Below are 23,154 nucleotides of genomic sequence, written 5' to 3' on the forward strand. Positions count from 1 at the left end.
ACTAGAGGCCTGGTGCATGAATTCATGCATGGGTGGGGTCCAGCCACCTGTCCTGATGGGGGCCAATCAGGGCTGGGCCAGTGGGGGGTAGGGGTTGCGGGAGGTTGGCCGGCCAGGCCTGCCCTTGATCAGGGCGGGTGGCGGGGGGGGGGGGGCGATTGGGGGGCCGGGCCAGCCAGGGGGAGGGGCCACGGGAAGTTGGAGGCCGATCAGGGCCCTGATCAGGACAGTTGACCACCACAGTGAGCATCATAGTAACTGGTTGTTCCAGTCATTTTGGTCATTCTGTCGTTCTGGTAGCTTGGCTTTTATTTATAGATAGATAGATAGATAGATAGATAGATAGATAGATAGACAGATAGATAGATGTCATGAAGAGGCCAGTATTGTGCAGTTGACCACAATCTACTTGGCCCACTTAGAGCCTGGGTAGGATGTAAAATTAGATTCACTTTCCTGAAAACCTGTCATTTAAACAGAAATTAAATTCTCCAATAGTGCGTATGGGATTTCTGCAGGTGAATGTTCTAATTTCAATTCTTGTGAAAAATGAAAGCTCATCTTACAAAGCTCACCTTTGAGGGATCCGTGACCCTGAAGTGGGGCTCCTTCTCCCTCCCACTGAGAAGTGGGAAAGATCGCTCTCTGTTCAACCCATCATTGTAAACGTCCAAATGTCAAGAGAAACAGAAATCGCCTCTCCCTTTGGGCCAGATTCCAGATATTATTTTTTCTAACCTGTTAATTATTTGGAAATTTCACTGAAATGATTCCCCTCTCACTTTAATAGATTTTCTTTAAATCCCTAAGCTTATTTCTGAACTCTCATGCCTTACCTATTAACTTCACACACGTTATTTTTAATCTGCAGTACACAAGACATTTATTTTCTTCCATCCCTGTGTATAGAAGCCCAGGCATCCAGCTGGCATTGCACACTGTGTAATACTTAACATCACCACATTCACAGTACCCAAATCCATTTTTAAAATTCTAAATAATATTTATAGACTCACTCGCTTTTTTATTTTTTTAAAACATATTTTTATTAATTTCAGGGAGGAAGAAAAAGGGAGAGAGAGATAGAAACATCAATGATGAGAGAGAATCATTGATTGGCTGCCTCCTGCACGCTCCTCACTGGGGATCTAGCCCACAACCTGGGCATGTGCCCTTGATGGGAATCAAACCTGGGACCCTTGAGTCCACAGGTCAATGCTCTATCCACTGAGCCAAACCGGCTAGGGCTCACTCACTTTTTAAAAAAAAACACCTTTATTTTACTGATATATTATTTTTCTCCCCATGAAATTGACAGGAAAAAGACACCTTAAGTTTAAAAGGAAAAGGAAAAGAGAAAGCCAGACTATTCTGATATTCCCTGGCTTTCTTTAATCTTTAAGTAAATGATCATAGATTTTTCACCTAAGAACACCTAGAATAAGAACTATGAATACAATTCAGACATCCTTTTAAGAAATTAACCTAACAAGATTAGATATCTTTTCAGTTTAGGCTTTTTTTCTCTCCTATTAACATTTCCTTTGATTCTTTAGTAATACTGAATAAAATCCTTCTCCTAAAATTTTTTTCTTTTAAACTTTTTCTTCGGATATTTGTAACATTAATTTATGAAAGTATGGCAAGATTTCAAAGGGTAAATGTTTTTGCAAATACATTTACAATACATTCCTGTCTTTGCCTCACCCCATCCTCAGGGATAGTCTAAGTAACTTTAAAATATAAGTTGTAAACATTAAAGTTAGAAAATGTACTTCTCTGACTAATTTTATATTATACCACAAAAGCTTAGGTTTACTCATGCGAATATTTCTTATTGCCCAGAGGTTTTTTCCCCTTTGCATTATAGAATTTCCTAACAAAACTTTTTATGGTCAGTTAGGAATTTAAAACATACTGAAAGTAGTGACCTCTTTCTGGTACTATATTTGAAGATGTTTGGTATATAAATGTTAACTTAGATCATAATATTTACAAAACTCTTACTAAAATGTTATGTTTGTGTTATAACAGTATCTTTCCTAGACTAAATTGTTACTGAAAATAACCATTTTAGCCCTAGCCAATGTGGCTCAGTGGATGGAGCGTCGCCTGCGAACTGAAGGGTCCCAGGTTCGATTCAGGCCGGAGGCACATGCCTGGGTTGCGGGCTCAATCCCCAGTGGGCGGTGTGCAGGAGGCAGCCAATCAATGATCCTCTCTCATCGTTGATGTTTTTGTCTCTCTCTACCTCTTCTTTCCTCTCTAAAATCAATAAAGAAATATTTTAAAAATAACTGTTTTATAAGATAAGTAATAAAAAGTGTCCTTAAATTTAAATCACTAGTTCTGTGGCTGGTTAATTATTTTTATTGATAGAATCACTAAGTGGATTTTCAGAATAACAATTTTTATTATCCTACCAATAACAGACAAATATGCAAATTGACCATACCTTTGACACACCCACAAGCCATGCCCACAAGCCATGCCCACCATCCAATTAGAGTGAGCATGCAAATTAACCCAAACCAAGATGGCTACAGCCACAGAGAGCAAGGTTTCCTAGGTAACAGAGGAAGCCAAGCTTTCTGCCTGCCCTTGCCAGGCCTAAGCCTCCACTCAAGCTACAAAGTTTCAATTATAGAAGGTAAACAAATTCAAACAAATGGCGGCAAAATGGAGCTTGAGAGAGCAGGCCAGGGTTGCCGCCGGAAACAGGGGAAGCAAAGCTTTCCACACACCCTGGCGGGGCCCACCTGCTTAAGGCAACAAAGTTTCAATTATAACCCCAACAGAAATGGCTGCGGGCCTCGGAAGGAGCCCCAGGCTTGGCTCCACCCCAGGCTACAAAGTTTCAATTGTAGAAGGAAAATAAATTCCAGATACCAGGGCCTCTGCTTGCATTGCCAGGGGGCATGGCCCACCTGCAAACCACCACAGGCCCCTCGCTCAGGCCGCCCCATGCCCCAAGGGAACCCCCACCTGATCCAGGACACCCTTCAGGGCAAACTAGCTGGCCCCCACCCCTGTACCAGGCCTCTATCCTATCTAATAAAAGAGTAATATGCAGATTGATCATCACTGCAACACACAATATAGCTGCCCCCATGTGGTCAAAGATCCTGCCCCCATGTAGACACAAGATGGCCACCACAAGATGGCCAGTAGGAGAGGACAGTTGGGAGGCACCCGGCCTGCAAGGGAGGGCAGTTGAGAAGGACCAGGCCTGCAAGGGAGGGCAGTGGGAGGTGATCAACCCTGCAGGAGAGGGCAGTTAGGGGTGACCAGGCTGGCAGAGGAGGGAAGTTGGGGGCAAACAGGCTGGCAGCAGAGTGGTTAGGGGGTGATCAGGCTGGCAGGCAGAAGCGGTTAGGGGCAATCAGGAAGGCAGGCAGGCGAGCAGTTGGGAGCCAGCAGTCCTGGATTGTGAGAGGGATGTCCGACTGCCCATTTAGGCCCGATCCCAGTGGCCTAAATGGGCAGTCAGACATCCCTTGAGGGGTCCCATATTGGAGAGGGTACAGGCTGGGCTGAGGGACAACCCCCCTCCGTACACGAATTTCGTGCACCGGGCCTCTAGTTTCAGATATAATGAGCAAACATTGTGTGCCTACACAAGAAACTTGAGACGGGACTGCAGTGGCTGTTCTGTCTTTTCACAGGTACTTACTGACTTACAATCTTTTCCAGCGTTCTTCCAGCAGTGCTACCACTCCTCACATGTCATGAAAAAGTAATTTTGGACATGTTTGCCTCATCTGTCCCTCAAGTTTTTCTTCATCCCCAATCCTGCTCAGCTCTGTTGCATTTAGGGAGCTGGAGTTTATCGCTCTTGGGGAAGATTTTTCTGTATGTAATTACAAGAATTGCATGTTGCATCTTTGCTTTCATGACATTTGGCAATGCCTATCATGTGTCTCATTCCAAGTCCTGATCAGAACTGCACTTCCCACATATACAATTCCTGCTTTTATAAGTGCACTTTGGGGTGATTTCCAAGGATACAGTGTAACCAAAGAAGACTGACCTCAGTCCTTTGAGGGCTTTAAGGTAACAGCACATTCAAAATCAATCCCCCCAACACAAATTGAAAAGTTCCCACATTTCAGACCCTAAGTGCAAAATCTGTTCTCATGGACATTTTAGAAAGAGCCTAGGTTCTATGGACAGGGAGGTCCCAGCCAGGCCTGGCATAGGTGGCACCTGAGCTGGGTATTATAATAGCTCTTAGGAGGTCAGTGACCCTGGGCTCATGGGTGATGGAGGGATGGGAGGAGGGGGTCTTATGGACCTGGAGCCTATACACAGCCCAAAATCCCTGGCCATGGCCAGGCCTCCAAGGATGGGAGGACTGTAGGCTGGCATAGCCAGGGCCGAGATGCACCCCAAATGGGTGGTAGACAAGTTGTCTGCCACTCAGAGTCAGATAAAGAATGCTCTGTGATTTACACGGTTTCTAGAATGAGAAGGTGTGCTGTCAGTGGGGACCCATCACATCTCTGTAAGGTAGACAGCCTCATGCTGCGTCCAGGCCCAGACCACAGGGACACAGACAGGGTCTGGATTCTGCACCTCTCCTTTCCAGCCATGTGACTTCAAAAGTTATCTTAACCTCTTTGACTTTACAAATGAATTTTCTCATCTGAAAAGTGAAAACAGAGTTGTGAGGACTAATGAGAAGGGATGGAAACTGCTCTGCAGAGTGCCAGACCCAGAGTAGTATTAATAAAATAATCCACAGGCTGGACAAATGTCCTCGTGCCTACACATTTTCACTGTGTACCTCTATTTTATTTTATTTTTTATTATTTTTTCATTTCATGTTTATTATCAGTGCATCAATATAGAACATTTTATAATGATTAGTGACATGTGGATACCAAGTTTTTCCAATACCATGTGCTAGTATGTTCTTGTAAGTTTCAATTTCCCCCCAAAAAAACACATAACGAACACAATTTTAAGAGATATCATCAGCATAATTCACTCAAATTACAAAAATGTCAATACTTAAAATCACTCGCATGTAAAAAACTTCATAACAGTAAACTACAAAATCCACTCTGGAAATGTAGGCAGTTTTTTCAAATTGTGACTTTACGATTTTTTTTTTAATGTTAAAAAATATGGTGAGGAGTGTGTTGAGAGAGGCGGAAAATAAGGAGCTTCAGGTTGATGGATTCAACATGTCTGAGCAAGCACATCTATACTAATAAAAGGGTAATATGCTAATTAGACCAGGAGACCTCTGGACAAAGCCATGGTGGCAGGGCTAAGGCAGAGGTGGTTAGGGACAATCAGGCCGGCAGGGGAGGGAAGTTGGAGGTGATCAGGCTGGCAGGGGGCAGCAGTTGGGGACGAGCAGGCTGGCAGGGGGGGCAGTTGGGGGGAGCAGGCCGGCGGGGGGGGCAGTTGGGGCGAGCAGGCCAGTAGGGGTGGCAGTTGGGGGCAATCAGGCTGGCGGGGTGGCAGTTGGGGGCGAGCAGGCCAGTAGGGGTGGCAGTTGGGGGCAGTCAGGCTGGTAGGGGGGCCGTTGGGGGCAAGCAGGCTGGCGGGGTGGCAGTTGGGGGTGAGCAGGCCGGCAGGGGAGGCAGTTGGGGGTGAGCTGGCTGGCAGGGGGGGGGCAGTTGGGGGCGAGCAGGCCAGTAGGGGTGGCAGTTGGGGGCAATCAGGCTGGCGGGGTGGCAGTTGGGGGCGAGCAGGCCAGCAGGGGGGGCAGTTGGGGGCGAGCAGGCCAGCTGGGGTGGCAGTTAGGGGTGATCAGGCCAGAAGGGGAGCAGTTGGGGGTGATCAGGCTGGCAGGCAGAGTGGTTAAGGGCAATCAGGCAGGCAGGCAGGCAGGTGAGTAGTTAGGAGCCAGCGGTCCTGGATTGTGAGAGGGATGTCCCAGATTGGAGAGGGTGCAGGCCGGGCTGAGGGACACTTTCCCCCGCCCCCCATGCACGAATTTCATGCACTGGGCCACTAGTGTTATAAATGAAAGTCTTTCACACAATGAACACACAAGCGGTTCTTAAATCCATTGCACCTAAAGGACAGGCATCTCCTTTAAGAATGCTCATTTATACAGGATCTTCTGTAAGATAGAGTTGGCTACCTCCAAGGATTCCTCTTTGACTAGAACAATATAATAAGAGTCCATGTACTTGTCTAAAACTCATCCACTTTATCATTTAGATATCCAGTTTTCAGAATGTGTTCAACATTAGCTATTCCATCTGCCATTCTTATGTCTCCTTGGGAGTCTCCCAGCAGAATTATGTTGCTATTGGCTTTCAGTTGATTGAAATACTCTGTGTTCTTCAAGGCTCCATCATGTTTGTTAAATACATGAATTAGGTCTCCTTTAAATTCTTTGAGCACTCCATTGTCATCAAAATCCATGAAGTTGGACACTACTTTGACATTTAAATAACACCAGCTTGACAGATAATCTCCTCCAGTACATCTCCAATGCCAGCCGAGAATATGAACACGGGGATACTGTGTTGTTGGAGCTTATCAAAGAAATTCTCATATCTTTCCTTGAGATTCTGCCACAATTTCTTTAACTTTAGCTCTTGGGATAGCCTGTTCAACAAGCAGGCTATGTGATTTAGTGTACCATTCTACCATATAAGGTACTTCTGTTCTACTGTAAGGAGAGGATCAGTTTCTGCATTACCACCATTTGTCCACCATCCAGAACTGAAATGTCAGTGCTGACATGTACACATAAGGAACTGGTGGACATTGAAATTGGGTCTCAAAAGAACTGTTGGCCCAGAAATAAACTCACTACAGACTGATTCATTTGCCTTTAAGCATAACCATTATTGCTTGTCTCATTTTCAGTTCTTATAAGTATATTTCTAGTAGCACATGATCTCACTCATCTAGGGGAAATGATGAACAACATAGACTGATGAACAAGAACAGACCCAGAGACAAGGAGGCATGGATCAGACTGTCAGACCTCAGAGGAGAGGGTGGGGATAAAGGGAAAAGATCAACCAAAGGACTTGTGTGCATCCATATGAGCCTAACCAGTGGTCAAGGACAACAGGGGGGTGGGGGCATGCGTGGGGAGGGGTTTGGGATGGGAATGGGGGGATGAGGACAAATATGTGATACCTTAATCAATAAAGAAATTTAAACAAAGAAGAAGAAGAAGAGGATCAGTTTCAATAGCATAAAATTTTTCCTTTAGTTCCAGTAACTTTTTTCGGCATTCATCTGAAACCAGCTTACAGTTGTCAATGACATTATTTTTTTTAAATATATTTTTATTGATTTCAGAGAGGAAGGGAGAGGGAGAGAGAGATAGAAACATCAATGATGAGAAAGAATCATTGATCAGCTGCCTCTTGCATGTCCCCTAATAGGAATTGAGTCCGCAACCCAGGCATGTGCCCTTGACTGGAATCGAGCCCAGGACACTTCAGTCCAAAAGTCGATGCTCTGTCCACTGAGCCAAACCAGCTAAGGTGTCAATGACATTATGACATGTTGGACATCTTTTTCCTTTGTAGGAAAATCTACTCAGTGTCATATCAAAGTCTGTTATTATCTGAAGTTTGACAGCTCCTCCCTTGATGAGACCACAGATGATGTCTTCTACTCTTGTGGGGTTCTTGATGAGAACCAGACTCTTCTGGAATTCTGGCATTAGACTGGGTGGCTTTGTCAGATCTGGAAGCTGGAGGTCCAAGATTAGATGTTGGCACAATTGGTTTCCTCTGAGGCCTCTCTCCTTGGCTTGCAGGTGGCCATCCTCTTGCTGCATCTTTCAGGAGTTCACACTTTGGTGCACCTGTGTACCTTTATTTTAAAACAAAACAATTTTATACATACAATGGACTGTCCCATGTGGATGAACCCAATATTATACTCAGTGAATCAGCCAGTCACAAAAGGACAAATACTGTATGATTCCACTTATGAGACACCAGAGCAGTCATACTCACAGGGACAGATAGTAGACAGTAGTTGGCAGGATGGAGAACTGTTACCAGTAACTAGGAAGAGTTTTAGTTTTGCAAGATGAAATTTCTGGAGATGGATGCTGGTGATGGTTGCACAACCATGTAAATATACTTAGAGAGCAACTGAATTGTACCCTTAAAATGATGAAGATAGTAAATTTTATATTGTGTGTATTTTACCCCAATTAGAAATATATATATACTAGAGGCCCGGTGCACGAAATTCGTGCACAGGGGTCCCTCAGCCCAACCTGCACCCTCTACAATCCAGGCGCTCTCAGAGGATATCCTACTGATGGCTTAGGCCCACTCCCCATGGTTCTCTGCTCTCTGCGGGGCCTGGAGGTTTCCCTGCAGCCATGGAGATGAAGCCCCAATGCTCTGCAGTATGCTCTGTCTGCCGGGCCTGGGGGCTTCCCAGACATGGACACACTAAGGAAGCCCCCATGCCCTGTTGTCCAGGCTCTGTCTGCAGGGCCTGGGGGTGTTCCCACCGCCACTTCCCACTAAGGAAGCCCCCAAGCCCTGCTGTCTGGGCTCTGTCAGCCATGTCTGGGGACTTCCCTGCCACTGCCCCACTAAGGAAGCCGCCATGCCCGGCTTTGCAGGGCCTGGCGGCTTCCCGACTGCTGAGATCAGGAAGCCGCCATGCCCTGCTCTGCTGGCACTGGAGTCTTCCCGATCGCCTCGGTGACCATCGGGAAGACGCCATGCCCTGCTCCTCCGCCAGCTCCGTGTGCGCAGGGCCTGGTGTCTTCCCAATCGCCGTGGCCACAGGCCCTGCTCCTCCGCCAGCTCTGTTTGCTGATGGAACAGGCCAGACACTCCAGCAGCAGGGCTGAGGGGACTGGGTGCCACCATCTTGTGGGTATGGGGGCCACCATTTTTGTCGTGGAGTGACGCCTAGTTTGCATATTACTCTAGTATTAGATAGGATATTTTTACACACACACACACACACACACACACACATAAGCAAAAAAAAGTTTTAAATACATACATAAAAGGACTCAACACCTGTGTACAGCTTGATGAATTAGAACACACCCAGGTAAGCAATACCCAGAAGAAAAAATTGAACATTTCTTCACTCCAAAGAACCCTCTTCTCTTCTATGCTCACCCTTCTTTCTATTTTATTACTCACTCTAAAATTGTTCCTGTGGAAATTATGGAGACCATTGAGAGGGAGAAGCGAGGGAAAATGAGGAAGGAAGCAGTTTGTGTTGTGCTGGACGTGTGATGGAATTTCAGAACCAAGCCCTGGACTACAGAGGATAAAAAGTGGTCCCAACGCAGGTATATCAATGGAGAAGGATTTTTGTGCCTTTGAGGACATTTGATCCAGTACGGGGATGGGGAATGTCCGTCCCTCGGGCTGTATAAGGCATGCAAAATCATTTGGTCTGGCCCTGCCAAAGCATTAGCGCTGAGTTAATTAAATGTTTGACCAAATATAGCAGGCTATTTTTTTATCTGTCCATATTTTACACCTTAATACAAATTTCAAAACAAAGTATAACAATTTTCTCTATGTTCAAATCCACTTAATTTTATCTGAAACACAATATCCTATATAATAAAGAGGTAATATGCAAATTGACCGTCACCCCAACACACAAGATTGCTGCCCCCATGTGGACATAAGATGACTGCCACAAGATGGCTGGCAGTTGTGGGTGATCAGGCCAGCAGGGGAGCAGTTAGGCGTCAATCAGGCTGGCAGGGGAGTGGTCAGGGGGTGATCAGGCTGGCAAGCAGGCAAGTGGTTGGGAGCCAGCAGTCCTGGATTGTGAGAAGGATGTCCGCCTGCTCGTTTAGGCCTGATCTGGGATCAGGCCTAAACGGGGCAGTTGGACATCCCTTGAGGGGTCCCAGATTGGAGAGGGTGCACACTGGGCTGAGGGACACACAACCCTCCCACCCCTGTGCACGAATTTTGTGCACTGGGCCTCTAGTTTATAAAATAAACAGCTTCTGCAACAAAATCAACATTAGGAGAGTTGTTTTTTAAAATTATTTTTTAATGGTTATAGTGGAGCCAATTTTCCTCATAAAGTACCTATTGGGACTTAGCACACTCTTTAGGCTGCTTGAATACAACCAAGAATGTGATATTGATACGTAAATATTATTTATCAATTCAGTCAAATATTCAAGATAAAAGGACTAACTTTTGACTTAACCCTAAACGAAAAATGTGCCTGGCATAGAGGATGCCGTGATGAATGAGACAGCATTAAGTCATGCTCCATTAGGAAACACGTTCTTCCTCCACTTATCATCTTTGCCCACTCACTTTTACCTTACTAGCTCCAGAAACGCACCTCACATAAGCACTCTCCCATCTGGTCTTACAATCTTTACACACACACACACACACACACACACACAAAAAGCCATATTTTGGATCCAAAAATGGCAAATAAAGAGGAAGAATCTTTTATTCCTAGAAAAGCTTGTGGCTTTGTATAAGAAATGCAAAAAGCCTGTTTAACCTCATTCACAGCTGTTCTCAAGGTCACTACATTAATTCAGTGTCTCATCTCTGAAGGATTACTCTGGGATTCTTCTCCCTGCAGTCTCTCTCACTTTTTTGTTGTTGTTGTTAACCCTCACATGAAGATATTTTTTCCATTAACTTTTAGAGAGAGTGGAAGGGAAAGGGAGAGACAAAGAAACATCAATGTGAGAAAGACACATCGATTGGTTGCCTCCTGAGCGCACCCTGACCAGGGCGGGGTATTGAGCCTTTAACCAAAGTACGTGCCTTTGACTGGAATAGAGCCCTTCAGTCCGTAGGCCCATGCTCTATCCACTGAGCCAAACTGGCTAGGGCTTCTCACACTTTTTCAATTCATTTTCCACAAAGCCACCAGCACAGTCTCCCTAAAACAAAATTCTGATCACATATTTCACTGACTTGAAATCCTTCTTTGTCTCGCATTTCCAATTAATAACAATCGCCAGACTTTTGGTTAGCACATGCTTAAAGCTGACACCCTACTTCAAAAAGTTACAAAACATGGAGGCCAGGTAAAATATAGGTTTTCAGAACTTCCTCTCCTTCATCAAATAAAAGGAGGAAGCCGGGAGATTTTGTTCTTGTTGACCCAGAAATGGGAAAGAGGAAAGAGAGGAAGGGGCCAGCGGAGGACTGAGGAGGGGAAGACTAAGTTCACCTGGAAGCTGGGTTTCCTGGGAGGGTGGGCATCTCCTGGGCCTGCTTGCTCCGCCTTTCCCCAGGACTAGAGGCATCTTCCTCCCCCAACTTGTCCTGCTGCCACAGTTCCTCCTGCTTGTCCTTTTGCAACCCTGGCCTTGGTGGTGACTTCTGCTGCTGCTGGCTTTCCTCTGTAGGACCCGAAAGCTCCCTCCTCTCCTTGTCCTTCCCGTCCTTCCCATCCTTCCCATCCTTCTGCAGCTGGATCAAGCCCCCAAGGCTCAGCATTAGTGAATAGAGGTCCCAGGCTGGTAGGGGTGCCTTGGGGCCTCTACAGCCCCAAGGAGAGCAGCTGCACAGGGTGAGCGGGCCCAGCGAGCACTGCACAGACCTGTCCACACGTGGGCTCACCTGCACGCCCACCTCCTTGGTACTGGCCTTGCACAGCCGCAGGCCCAGGCTGGGGTTCATCTGGGAGAGAATGGCCTTAAGCTGTGCCCTCTTGGAAGGGTCAGTGCAGTAGGCCCAGGCATTCGTGGGCACCACCAGCCCCGTCCGGGCCAGGAAAGTGGGGGCACCAGTGTTTTGCCTCCAGTCAGGCTGCTGGTGGTCAGAGAGTCCCGGCTGGCCCAAAGGCAGTGTGTTCCCATAGTGTGCTCCCTGGTACAGGCCCTGGGGAACTCGGACAAAGCGCTCCATCTGCTGTCCAGGCTTAGCGCAATATCCTGATTTAGTTTACATCTGTCCTTGTTCTGTCTTCCACCTTCATCCGCCCCTTTTATCTCATGTTCAAGTTGGTTCAGGTTCATCCCTATCTTTTCCCTTATTTCAGATTCTGGTGGGAGCTGTGTGTTTATTTCCCGGATTGAAGGGAGTGGTGGGAGGAGAGCTACCTACCTACAGAGGCCTAATTACCACCTGATTCAAATAGCTCTTCTCTATCTACTCAATTCACTGCTCCTGAATCTCTTTTCAAAGCTGTTTTTCATTGCTGACTTATTCACACTCATGCTATAGTTAGCCATTCATTTATTTATTCCGATAGTAATGTACCATTTTAGAGATCCTGTTTCAAAGCATATGGTAAAACAAATACAAGGAGTACATAAATTATTTGAACAGCCTTATACTAGAAGAGTGTAAGGAAGAAAATACGTTATTATGGCAGGGCACAGGGACCATAAAGTTATGGAGGGGGAGGGGTGTATATAGTGAGAGAAAATATATTTCAGAGGGTTGTATGACATGCCCCGTCCCCCCCCCCCCCCCCCATCTGCCAAATGCATGTGAGAGTAAGCAAATTGTTCTGATTTAGAGGGTAAACGCAGATTTAATAGCAGGATAGTATCTAACATCAAACCCACTTGAATTAAAACCTGGGCCTTGTTACCAGGCAAGTTACTTAAGTGATTGTTTCCCCTTATGACAGTACTGTTAGGTTCGTTGAAGGAGGAACACACGAGGCCAAAAGGGGTGAAGAATTATGAATTTACTAGAAGCCCGATGCATGAAATTCCCCCGGCTGCCGGCACTGGCACCTGGGACCTGGGCTTCCCTCCGGCCCGCCTTTGTCCAGAAGGACATCTGGTCTAATTAGCATATTACCCTTTTATTATTTAGCTTAGGTCATCTAGAAACCCATATGGATTGAGCCCCAAAGTGGCACCAGCACCCAAAGACGGGCAGTCAGAGGTTTTTAAAGGACTCCAGACAGACTTTTTCTGGGCCGAGAATTCTCTGTGCAGGCCTGGATTCCGGGAAACGCTGGAGGGGAGAGATAATGGTTTTAGCAAGTGGAATGTGGTCTAAGCAAGTGGAATGTCCATTGTGAAGTGGCCTAAAGGTCAGTTCCCAGGGGAGGGGGTATCGATTCAATTATTTGATCAGACCTAACAAGTACCTGTACTAACCAATTTATAGGATTATTGTAAGATTAAAATGTGCTATTGCGTGTGAAGCACAAAGCAGACTCACATGTTCAATAAGTGCAACTATTGTTAGATAAATGTTCTTTACTGTTCAGACCTAGGTGATCATAAGCTTTGGTATTTCTCTGTATTGGTCAGCTTCCTGCTACAGCTGAGGGTTATGATCAAACTGAAATGACACCTACAGAAGCAAGTAGAGCCCACCCTTTTTAATTTTTAATCTTTATTGTTGAAAGTATTTCAGATGTCCCTCCCCGCCCCCTTGATCCCTTCTAGCCCACACCTGCCCCCGCCCCAGGCCTTCTTCACACTATTGTCTGTGTCCATGGGTTATACATATATGCATACAAGTTCTTTGGTTAATTTCTTGTCAACCACCCACTCTCCCCCACCTTGCCTCTGGGATTCCACACTCTGTTCCATGCTCCCACATCTCCAGAAACACTCTGTTCATCCGTTTATTTTGTTCATTAGACTCCACATATGAGTGAGTTCACGTGGTACTTGTCTTTCTCTGACTGGCTTATTTCACTCAGCATGATACTCTCCAGGTCCCTCCGTGCTGTCTCACAGGGTGAGAGACCCTTCCTTTTACTGCTGCACAGTGTTCCACGGTGTGAATGTCCCACCGCGCTTTACCCGCCCATCCGCCGACGGGCACTGGGGGCCCACCTTTCTCTAATCCAAGGCTGCGTCTGCTGTTTGCTGCTCAAGGCCTTCCAGAAGCAGCAGGGCCCACGGGCAGCCCCCACCTCCAGAACCCAGTGGAAGGCTTTCCAGGCCATAAACAAACCCGAATTAAGCCTGTGGGCATGTCAGACCCTGTGCACGAGGACAGGGTCCTGCCTTCCCGGGAAGTTTGAAGGGGACGACAGGCTCACACAGGGTGGTCAGTACCCTAAGAATGTAAAGGGCTCTAGGGTAAGGTGACCAGATTTGAACATTGGTAAAGCGGGACACCATTGACCGGGCGGGGGTTCTTGATTAAAAATTTGGTCTATATGGAGCAACAAAAATTTTCATAGAATGCAAAAATAGTATTGATATATATATATTTTAAATTTCAACATAAGTACAATTTTTTTTAATTTTTTATTGATTTTTTACAGAGAGGAAGGGAGAGAGATAGTTAGAAACATCGATGTGAGAGAAACATCGATCAGCTGCCTCCTGCACAGATGTGCCCACAACCAAGGTACATGCCCTTGACCGGAATCGAACCTGGGACCCTTGAGTCTGCAGGCCGAGGCTCTATCCACTGAGCCAAACCGGTTTTGGCTCAACATAAGTACAATTTACAAATATAATAAATAATAAATTATGTATAGTATTATTTTATTCTTTGGCATATTTCTCATTTGAGTGAATTTTTTTAAGTAGATTGCTGTTTAAAAGGTCATGAATTTGCCGTAACGTAAGACATAAGTGTCACTTTCAAGGCCGGCGCTAGACTTTTTGCCGCCACTATAAAATATAAATAATACGAGTACTGTCTGCTAAATTCAAGAAAATTTATGTATTTATGAAATAAATAATAAATTCCTTACCTAAATTATCTGAATAGCTGATTTGTAATGACATCACTTGTTTAACTAGCTTACTAGCACGCAGTACGATGTGTATCGTCTGAGAGACAGTTACAAAATGTTTTCGTCGTTGCCAATCCCAAAAAATGCCATGTTCATTAAGTCCAAACCATGGTGGTTGAATTCTAACAACTGATCAACAATGCGAACTTTGATAAGCAGTTCTCGATAATCAGTTCTCCACAATTATTTGTTATTATTAAAGTTTAACATTATAAAATTAACAAAAATAATATAAAACTCATATCCTGGCTAAATAGCCACATGGCCCCCGAAAACCGTATATTCCCTTCCCGTTCTCCCGCCGTTCCCTAGCTTGTCGTGCATTCTTCCCCAAAATCGGGACTTTTTAAAAACGCCGCGGGACGCGGGACAAACGGTTAAAAATCGGGATGTCCCGCCAAAAGCGGGAGGTCTGGTCGCCCTGCTGTAGGGCGGCCTGCGGAGGGGAGCAGCGGACAGCACAGGAGTCCGGCGGACTCCCGGTTCTCAGGCGGGGGGACAGGCTGAGCCCTGGAACCTGCCACCCAGAGCTGAAGTCCTCTTCCCCGTCAGCCCGGCCTCCACAGGGGGCAGGGCCCCCAAACGGGCCGGCCGTCCTCCACGGGCCACACTGCGTTTCCAAGGCTGGCGACCGCCGGGCCGGAGCAGATGCCGGTCAGGGAGCTCCCCAACGTGAGACAGGCTAAGCCGAGGAGATCGGGTGGCCGAGTGTTCACAGGCCGGCCCTCCGAAGGCTCCGAGTGACGCCGCCTTACACAGCTCTAGATGTCCCATCAGGCCCTGCGGCTCGCAAACCGAGTCGGGGGCGGGGCCTGCCGGACTTCCGGGCCGCGCGCGCTGCGGCAGGCGTCGTGACGTCATTGGGAGCGCGGCTTTGGCGCCCGCAGTTGAAAGCCTGGCGGGGAGCCGGCTGCGGGTGCTCGGGGAGGAGGGTCGCCGCCAGGAGAGCCTGCGGAGTCCGAGGAGCGGCGTCTGTGGAGGCGGTTAGTGCTGCGGGGCGGTTAGTGCTGCGAGCGGCCACCGACTGTCGCTGCCATCCCCCCCGGGTGGGGACGAGGGACCGGCTCTCTCGGCCGGAGGCTCGGCTCCGCGCCTGGGACTCGGCCGCGCCGCCCGCCCGGGGCGGGCTCTTGGCGGCAGCGGGTGTCCCAGTCTGAAACCTCCTTGCACCCCGCAGTCTCTCCCGGCCGCTTCCGACACCGTGTCCGTCCCGCTCAGCCAGCGGTGCTTGTGCGATGGAGACGTCCTGGTTTGAAATGGCCTTTACCTCTAATGGGAGCCCTCGCAACACGTGACTAGTTAACGTAATTAAAATCAGTGTCAAAATGCTGTTTTTGAGTTGCACTTGCCACATTTGCGTGTGAAGCCGCAGTGCTTGTCGCGGCCGGCGGGCACTGTGTGGGGCAGCACAGATACGCAGTGCTCCCACCATTGCAGCGAGTCCATTGTCGTCCCAGAAGATGGACCGAGATCAACCATCAGTGTCACCTGAGCAGCTGTAACCTCACAGTCACTTAAGGACCGCACCCGTGAAGTGTGTTCTCTTCTCTTTTACAGACTCGTTTTCCAAGGGTCGGAGTAATATCATAGAGGAAAATGCCTATTGGGCGCAAACAGAGGCCAACTTTTTTTGAAATTTTTGAGACGCGATGCAGCCAAGCAGGTACTGATAGATTTTATATAAATTGATTAATTGCAGTGAGCAATGTTTTCAGAAAAATATGTAAATACGCATGCTTGCTGGAAAGAATCCAATACTTCACGTTTTAGTTTACACTGTAAACTTCTTTATGGAGTCCTAAGTCCAGTTAAGAGGATAAACATTTACAGTTACCAAGTAGTGAGAAACTGATTTCTTACCGTTTAATCCTGGTGATGAAAGAGGAGACTGGCCCCTTGATTGGCAGTAGGACGAATTGTTTTTAAAGCACAGAACCTCCAGCAAACGAGGATCATTGGCAATTTTACTTTGTAGCAGAAGTCATAGTTTTTATTCTCAGTACTCCTTACTCTCTTAAAAATGATTGAGGGTCTCAAAGAGCTCTTCTTTGTGTAAGTTGCCATATTAGAAGTTAAAAATAAGAACTTTAAAAATATTTAGTAATTCACTTAACAAAAATAAAATCAATGCATATTAACATGAATAACATTTTTATGAAAAATACTTATATTTTGCCGAAACCGGTTTGGCTCAGTGGATAGAGCGTCGGCCTGCGGACTCAAGGGTCCCGGGTTCGATTCCGGTTAAGGCATGTACCTTGGTTGCGGGCACATCCCCAGTGGGGGGTGTGTAGGAGGCAGCTGATTGATGTTTCTGGCTCTCTATCCCTCTGTCTTCCTCTCTGTAAAAAATCAATAAAATATATTTTAAAAAAAAACAAACATATTTTGCCCTAACCGGTTTGGCCCAGTGGATAGAGCATCAGCCTGCAGACTAAAGGGTCCCGGGTTCGATTCCAGTCAAGGGCACGTACCTTGGTTGCGGGCACATCCCCAGTGGGGGGTGTGCAGGAGGCAGCTGATCAATGTTTCTCTCTCATCGATGTTTCTAATTCTCTATCCCTCTCCCTTCCTCTCTGTAAAAAAAAATCAATAAAAAATATTTTTAAAAAAACACATTTTTTTTAAAAGATAGTGGCTTTGTTTTACATTTTTGCCCTTCTCTTCAATATCTGTCTTAATAGATGATGGCTGGGACCTCATACCTGTTTCTGTATCCAGTCTGTTGCAATAATTGCTTTGGTAGAGGTCTGTGAAGAAAACCCAGCCTCACACAGTCATGTAGTTGGAGAAAAAAGGAGTGGTACTAGTATTTTAGTAGTCTTCACTTAATTGTGGGTATTTTTCTTCCATACTACACCAAAACTTAAGTGGTAATTTCTTAAAAGTTGCAATGTAGAATCTGAACCCGTGTAATGAGATGTTCTTGTTATTTTTTAAAAAGTATCTTTATTGTTGAAAGTATTACAGATATCCCCCATTTTTTCCCATTGACCCCCTCCACTCTGCACCTGCCCTGTTCATATTCTTGTTACATTAAATTCTATTATTCTTTCCTGAACTTTGAATCTTTTATCCATATTGCAACATCATGCATTGATTATTTGGAAAGTGTCTGTGTTCTGAATTACAAATATTCCAAACAATAACACATTTCATTAAACAATATTTAAAATAATCATACTTGTTAGTTCACTGATGTCATCAGAAAAGTCTTTTAAGGTTGGGAGGATGTCAAGCTGACAGAGCCTGGTAAAGTTTAACAAAATTCTAATTCTCATTTGAAAGCTCACGTTGTTTCATTGGCTCTTGTTTTCCCTCAGTGACAGGCTCACTTCATTCATTTTTTGAAAAAATCATCCAACTCAGAATGAGTTAGATTGTCAGTCATTCTTCCTAGTAAAAATGGTTTTCTGTGGAAAAAGTGCTAATTTACCTCATACTCATCACTTGAGTGCTTTTATAAAGAACTATTGTAGTTAAATATGCAGAAATGCTTTATGCATACTTTTCATTTTGTCACAGGAAATATTAAAACGACGTGTCTTGTAATATTAATATTGGGCTTTAATAAAACTAATTTTTACTACTTCATTAAGGACATTTTAAATTAAACTGGCTTTTTGGTTTTGGGTGTCTTGTTTTAACAAGTGCATGGTGATGAAGAATACAGTGACATCAGTTTCACTCACCAGTGGTGCAATGTCAGCATTGTGGAAAAGACAAACGGTGCCTTAGTATTATAATGAAAATAGTTTTGACCTTATGGACCTCTTGAAAATGTCTTGGGGAACTTTCCCCCATGTGGTCCACAGACCACACATTTAGAACAGCTACTTTAAGAGTGGATAGATCAGAGTAGAAGTTTTGCCATTTCTCTTTAACAGATAATCTTTTTATTCCCTTTTATTTGTGAGTCTACATGTTCCCTATACCTATAGATTTTTCACATCTACTTATGTAGTCTCTATAAACAATTTGAATTTTGTCTGTGGGATGCATTCTTACTATGGTTTTTGTTTCTGAATCGTGAATATAAAATAAAGAAAACTTTAGAAGAGCTAATAGAGTTAGGAGCGTTCTCCTTGTAACTTTTGTAAACTTGTTATACCTTGCTACAGATTCATAAGAGAACAAGTGATCCTGTTTAATTAATATGCTTTAACAAAAGTCATCCACAGCCCAAATTTCAAGCCATCCACAGTCCAAATCTCAAGCATCCTTTTTTCTATGTTATGATCTTGACTGGCTCATGAATTTTTCCGTGTCTCTGATTAAAACCAAGATGAGATTTTTATTTTTCTTACAGATTTAGGACCAATAAGCATTAATTGGTTTGAAGAACTTTCTTCAGAAGCTCCCCCATATAATTCTGAAACTGCAGAAGAATCTGAATATAAATCCAGCAGTTATGAACCAAACCTATTTAAAACACCACAAAGGAAACCTTATCATCAGTTTGCTTCTACTCCAGTAATATTCAAAGAGCAAGGTCTAACCCTGCCACTGTATCAGTCTCCTTTAAAAGAATTAGATACGGGCAGATTAGATTTAGGTAAGTAATAAGATGTAGAATATGGGGAGATAGGAAGTAGGAAATCAGACAAACCTGTATTAAAAATCTCTGCTGTCATTAACTGTGTTGTATTGGTCAAATCAACCTCTCCGGCTGCACTTTCCCTACCTAAAAAATGGAGATGATGAAAATAATATCTGATAAGTTTGGATTAAATAATTTTTTTTTACTCAATAAATAGTTTTTCCTCCCTCCTTTGATGAATTTACCCTTCCTATTGAGATTTACTAAGTTATATCTTATCTATACAAAAAGAACAACCCTGGGACTTAATTAAGCTATATTCCTGCAGACTGTCACAGAGGACATTATTTTTATCAATATGCTATAAATCTCTTGATTCGATAGTAGTTTCCCTGGACTATGTGCCGAATATTTCCAATCAATCAAATATTGGAATACTTGTTATTTAAGTAACATCCTCTCCCTCTCTTTAGAGTATTATTTGGTAGTAAGGGGAATTAACAGTACACAAATAAATTATAGTCTAAGGTTGAAAGTGATACATGGCAAAAGAAAAGTACAAAAAGTACAGTGAGAGTTGAGAAGAAAGAGCATAAATAGTATTGGGTGAATTAGGAAATGATTTACTTGAATTAAACCTTGAAGGGTAGGTAAGATTCAGGAACTCGAAATGGAACAGAGTGAATAGTGTTCTAGGCAGAGGAGAATATGTTCTAGAAGAAGAATATGCAGCTTGTTTAGAGAATAGCAAGTAATTCAGATCATTTGGGGTGTTGAATCTGACAGGGACCAATAACGGCCTAAGGCTGAAAAGAGCAGATTAGAGGCAGGCATCCAATTCCAGGCTAAAGAAAGTGAATTCATTTGATAGGTTGTAAAACAGACTCACATGCAAATTTGATCACACTACTTCCTGCTTCAAACCTTGAATTACCTCACCTTTTTTGATTGTTAATTCTCACTTGAGGATAGTTTCCCACTGATTTTTATTTACTTACTAGAGGCCCGGTGCACGAAATTCATGCACCGGGGGCAGGTGCCCCCCCTCAGCCCAACCTGCACCCTCTCCAATCTGGGACATCCCTCACAATCCTGGACCGCTGGCTCCTAATCACTCGCCTGCCTGCCTGCCTGCCTGCCTGGTCACCCCTAACTACCCCCCCAAACTGGCCTGATAGCCCCTCACTACCTCTGTGTGCCGGCCTGCTTGCTCCTAAATGCCCCCCCTGCCGGCCTGGTCACCCCCAACTGCCCCCACTGCTAGCCTGGTCACCCCTCATGCTCCCCCCCCCACCCCCCGGCTGGCCTGGTCACCCCATGCAGCCTGCTTGTTCAGTCATTTGGTCGTCCCTCACTAACCCCCCTGCTGGCCTGGTCGTAGGCAGCCATCTTGAGAGGGCATGAGGGTTAATTTGCATATTACCTCTATTATATAGAATTTGTTTTTTTAGAGAGAGAGTGGAAGGGAGGGGGGAGACAGAGAAACATCGATGTGAGAGAGACACATCTATTGGTTGCCTTTCGCACATGCTCCTACCAGGGCTGGCGATTGAACCTGCAACCCAGGTATATGCCCTTGACCAGAATTGAACACATGACCCTTCAGTCTCGGGCTGACGATCTAACCACTGAGCATAACCAGTTAGAGTGGATTACCTCCCTTTTGCCCTCATGATAAAATCCAGACCCCTTAATGTGTTACAAGGTCCTTTTTCAGTCTTGTATGGGGAAAAAAATATCTAAATTAACCCTTTGCACTGTCTTGCTTTTTTCTCGATTCCTTTATTCTACTCGGGATTTAATTTTTTAAATACCCCAGATTTTACAAAGTGCGGCAGTAGAATAAAAAACTGGAGTTTCTTTTCATACAAACTTAATTATTTGGATTTTTTTATATTTCAAATTATTGTTGCTGCTACCGATGCTAACCGTGTTGAGTCACGCTCGACATCCGAGTGCAAAAGGTTAATATACTGGTGTGGCACAAGTTACAGTAGGCGCTTGTATACAGTACTGTGTTGTGGGCATAATGGAGGGAGCAGCCATAGGTCTTCATGTGGTCAGGAAAAGCTCTAAACTAGTTGATACTGAATCTACTAAAACTTGAAAGGTTCCCCATAAAGCCAGTGGTTTATTCTCTAAATGTAATCTGCTGGAATTGGTCTATCCTTAACCACGGGAGGATAGGGATGAATTCATACGGCCACTTGACTCACTGCAGGGAGCTAAGATTTTTAAAGTGATAGTGAATAAATAGTTCAGTTGACTAGTCTCAAAACATTTTGCTTTTCAATTCACTTTAAATTTAGTATTGAAATGTGAGACTTAAGCTATTTTTAACCTACTTTGTTCTAACATGTAGTGTATTTTTTTTTTTTAAAGAATTATCCCTGAAGTTCCACGAGGAACTGTGCTTCTCAGCAGCCCTTTCTTTTGCATAAAATACAAGTTTATCTTACCATTACTCAGTTTATTTATGAGAGTCTCAAGTTTTTTGGGAAATTTTTATTTTGGTATGTACTTGTTTTTGCCTGGTTCATTTTTTTACTTTTATGCTTTATAGTTGCATTTTTATTGCTGACCAGTATTGATAATTTATTAACTAAAGTTCTTTGTTTATATTAGGGTTTCTTTGTACAGGTCTTTGGATTTAGACAAGTGTATAATGTCATGTATACACCATTACAGTAACATACACAGTAGTTTCACTGCCCTAAAAATACCCTGCGCTCCAATTCACCACCACCACCCTCCCACAAGCCCCTGGACCCTTGGTAACCACTGATCTTTTTACTGTCTGTGGTTTTGCCTTTTCCAGAATGTCATATACGTATGTAGTTGGAATCATACAGTATGTAGCCTTTTCAGATTGGCTTCTTTCATTTAGCAATATAAGATTTATCTATGTCTGTGGCCTGACAGCTCATTTCTTTTATCACTGAATGATGCTCTATTGTATGTATGTACCAGTTGGCTTATTCATTCACCAATTGAAGGATATCTTAGTCACTTCCAAGTTTTGGCAATTATGAATAAAGTGGCTATAAACATTCATGTGTAGTATTTCTTGCGTGGACCTATGTTTTAAACTCATTTGAGTATTTACCAAAGAGCACATTTGGCTGGATCCTTTATTAGAATTATATTTAGTTTTGGCCCTAGCTGGTTGGCTCAGTAGATAGAGCGTCGGCCTACGGACTGAAGGGTACCAGGTTCGGTTCCAGTCAAGGGCACATGCCTGGGTTGCAGGCTCGATTCCCAGTAGGGGGCATGCAGGAGGCAGCCAATCAATGATTCTCTCTCATTGATGTTTCTGTCTCCCCCTCTCCCTTCCTTTCTGAAATCAATAAAAATATATTTTTAAAAAAGAATTATATTTAGTTTTGTAAGAAACTGCAAACTCTTCCAAAGTGGCTGTACCATTTTGCATTTCCACCAGCAATGAATGAGAGTTCCTCTTGCTCCACATCCTCACCAGCATTTGGTTTTCTCTGTTTTCTATTTTCATTCTAATATGTATGTGGTAGTATCTCCTTTGGTTTATTTTTTTTTAAGTCCTTTTTTTTTTCTTTTCTGATTAGGACCTTTTTAAAGTGAATAGGAAGGTGAAATTTCAAAATACAGGTTTAGCTACTTTTTAATATATTTTTTTTTATATTTTATTGATTTTTTACAGAGAGGAAGAGAGAGGGATAGAAAGTTAGAAACATCGATGATAGAGAAACATCGATCAGCTGCCTCTTGCACAACCCCTACCAGGGATGTGCCCGCAACCAAGGTACATGCCCTTGACCGGAATCGAACCCAGGACGCAGGCCGACGCTCTATCCACTGAGCCAAACCGGTTTCGGCTAGCTACTTTTTAACATCTTTAAAACTTTCTTAAGAGAAGGAGGTGGGATATTTTGTTGAAGTGGGGTTTTTAACTTACACATTTGGCTTATTAGTGATTATGTGTACTCCCTGTT

At 44.4% G+C, this 23,154-nt stretch overlaps 1 protein-coding gene and 2 pseudogenes across 1 annotated transcript in view; 1 reads left to right on the forward strand and 2 right to left on the reverse strand.

Annotated features, from left to right (window-relative positions):
* Positions 1 to 6,045: 6,045 nt before the first annotated feature.
* Positions 6,046 to 14,805, reverse strand: LOC129149744 (cytosolic 5'-nucleotidase 3A-like; annotated as a pseudogene).
* Positions 10,799 to 11,828, reverse strand: LOC103301256 (protein ZAR1-like; annotated as a pseudogene).
* A 714-nt stretch (positions 14,806 to 15,519) lies between the features above and the next one.
* Positions 15,520 to 23,154, forward strand: part of BRCA2 (BRCA2 DNA repair associated) — a 75,680-nt gene continuing 68,045 nt past the window's right edge. Inside the window, exons 1-3 of the mRNA XM_008158157.3 lie at positions 15,520 to 15,629; positions 16,204 to 16,309; positions 18,956 to 19,201. Of these exons, the coding sequence (XP_008156379.2) occupies positions 16,243 to 16,309; positions 18,956 to 19,201 (313 nt within the window). The 5' untranslated portion in view covers positions 15,520 to 15,629; positions 16,204 to 16,242. The remainder of the gene's footprint in view (positions 15,630 to 16,203; positions 16,310 to 18,955; positions 19,202 to 23,154) is intronic.

This window comes from Eptesicus fuscus, chromosome 7 (genome assembly GCF_027574615.1).
Source record: "Eptesicus fuscus isolate TK198812 chromosome 7, DD_ASM_mEF_20220401, whole genome shotgun sequence".
In the NCBI taxonomy this organism is placed as follows: domain Eukaryota; kingdom Metazoa; phylum Chordata; class Mammalia; order Chiroptera; family Vespertilionidae; genus Eptesicus; species Eptesicus fuscus.